The 2,564-nt window shown below is 41.8% G+C and overlaps 1 protein-coding gene across 1 annotated transcript; it reads right to left on the bottom strand.

The window, feature by feature from the left end:
• Positions 1 to 315: 315 nt before the first annotated feature.
• Positions 316 to 1,293, bottom strand: LOC146976088 (olfactory receptor 10A6-like). The gene has a single exon (XM_085794462.1). It carries the CDS (start codon positions 1,273 to 1,275, stop codon positions 316 to 318), a length of 960 nt encoding a protein of 319 aa, XP_085650588.1. The 5' UTR covers positions 1,276 to 1,293.
• Between the last annotated feature and the right edge of the window lie 1,271 nt (positions 1,294 to 2,564).

Raw genomic sequence — 2,564 nt, 5'->3', positions numbered from 1 at the left:
TTGGACATGAGGAGGGACCTTCAGTCTGGTCATTACTGGAATACTGGGAGGTCAAAATGTGTGATTTGTGGCCGGTTGGTCTAACCCCAAAATCTTCACACTAGTAAAGAAGTCATTTTCTTCTGTAGAACCTGAGGGGCCTTTGCACTGATGTTTCCACACAAGTTTGTCAGACTATCTGTTGCCTGATGTCTTCTGTAAACTAAGATCAAAAACAAAAGATGGTTTTAACATTTCAACATTCAGGATTTCTCATACTCAACTGCATGTTTTTATTCATCAGATTTCAGGGTGTGCCAGTAATATTTTATTTAACTACACGGTGTCACTATAACCAGGTGACAATTTGCAACAGAGGAGATGTTTGTATGTTTGTCTTAATTTAGACATTTGCAGTCCGTACATGATAGGAGTCAGAAGTGGTTGAATGGTGAAGAAGTACAGAGACAGGATAATCCGCATCACACTGGGAACACTGGTCATATCAAACCTGCTCTGCACTATTTCAAAGAAGCAACCAAAAGAAAAGTTGAGCAGAGAAGCAAGGTGAGGTGTGCAGGTACTGACAGCTTTCTGTCTGGTCTGTTTAGAGCCAGAAAAACACACTATGAGAATCTTCAAGTAAGAAAAGACAATTGGAAGCAGAGGGACTATGATGGTGAGAACGACACTGAACAGTCCATAGATATTATTCACTTCAATTTCAGAACAGGCCAACTTAACTATAAGGTAGTTATGACAATACAAACTGTTTATATTGTTTCCACAAAGAGGCAAACGGATGCTTAAGGATAAGGTGATTAAAGGTTTCATAAAAGAGTACAACCATATTACAGAGATAAAGAGAGCTGCTTTGTTAGATGTCATATATGTGTTGTATTGTAAAGGATGACAGATAGCAAGGTATCTGTCATAAGACATAGCAGCTAAGTTTAAAAATTCTACACCTACATATGTGAAAACACAATAAATCTGCAGGTAGCACAAAGGTACTGACACAGTGTGAATGTCAGAGAGGATCTGAACCAGAAGTAATGGAAACAGCCCTGTACTACCATACAGTTCATTTACAAACAGGCTGCACAGAAACAGGTACATGGGCTCATGTAAACTCCTGTTCATACAGATAACCACAATCAGGGAGGAGTTGGAAAAAATAATTACAAAGTAAAGCAAAGCAGTTATCACAAAATACAAGTATCTTAAGTTTCCAACATGAAAATAAGCTCCAAGGATGAAGTAAGGTAAAGGAGATAAAGTTGAATTCAGCATCATTCTGGTTTAACAAGACAAAACAATAGTGTAGAAAACAACATTTTCCCCTGAATAAAATCCTTTGTCCCACACATGTTGAACCTGAGACAGATTCATGGACATCTTACTTTAAATAGAAAACCATAAAGTATCACCAACAGCATTAACTTACCCAACCATCAAACCCCCACCCTCAATGACTGTTGAAGGAGCTGTCAACTACTGAGTTGCAGACTCCTATCTGTCACTGCAGCAGCTGCTCTGTTATACCCTGTCAGAAGAGAGGATCCCAGCAGACCAGTGCTACAATATGACTGTCATCACCATAGCAAGACAGAGGATTCACTTCACTCACTGTTTGAGCACATACGTACCTGATTGAAAATTCGATACACTTAGGCCACTAATCTATACTGAGCAATTCATCAACAAAAAAAAAATTCACTCAATATTTGCCTCCTGTGTCTTCTTGTCCTACTGTTTTTCATTAGTTTCAATCCTATCTTAGCACCAGAGTTTTTTTTTGATAAGTATTGAAGGGATAGTTCACCCAAAATTCAAATTTCACTCATTATCTACTCACCCTCATGTCGACTAAGGGCTGGGAGAAGTTTCAGAGTCCTCTGTGCCTTCTCTGAGTTACAGCGGGGCTCCGTGCAGCACTGCATGTCCATATGACGGTTGTGAATGGAGCTCACTTTTCTTCGTCCAAAAAGACACACCAAAAAACATCCAAATACCTCCATACTGCTCGTCTGTAATGTCCCTCTTGTATTGAAGCCCCAACATGAGAAATTGTTCTGAAAAAAATTAAATAAGTATATGTTTTAAGCTTGTTTGTAGCGGAAGCTCCCAGCACTGCTCTTCCTGGTCTGTCCAAATCTCACGCGATTTGTATTGTTGAGGTCACTTCCGTAGGTTGAGAGGGGAGGGGCTGCCATACTGTGTAATGTTTGATTGGTTGCCTGGTTACCTGTCCGCTTAAGTCTGACGTGAGCGGAAGAAGCAGGGGATGCTGGGAAAAAGACAAAGAGGAGTCTCGTGGACACGAGGCTGCTGCCCCGGGGAGCTGACGAAGAATCCCCTCCACCGCAAAATTGAATTATCGTTTTAGTTATTGTCTTGTCTAAACACAAATGAAATGACAAAGCCACGACCACGTGACGACAGACGGAGGTCGATACACGCAGGACGCTGGAGCTGGTGCCGGCCCGGTGCCACTGAAGCAGGACGCCGGTCCGCCCGGGAAGGACTCGCCGACCAAGCTACAGGTGATGAGCGTGAAGCAGCCGGTGAGTCAAACATTGAGC

This window comes from Trachurus japonicus, chromosome 13 (assembly GCF_045865225.1).
Source record: "Trachurus japonicus isolate A0001 chromosome 13, Traja_1.0".
Classification (NCBI taxonomy): domain Eukaryota; kingdom Metazoa; phylum Chordata; class Actinopteri; order Carangiformes; family Carangidae; genus Trachurus; species Trachurus japonicus.
The sequence above is the reverse complement of the archived record's forward strand: the minus strand, read 5'-3'. Positions and strand labels throughout refer to the sequence as shown.

Coding starts and splice junctions, on each gene's coding strand:
- LOC146976088 (XM_085794462.1), bottom strand. CDS start 1,275: ATGATGCTGAATTCAACTTTATCTCCTTTACCTTACTTCATCCTTGGA.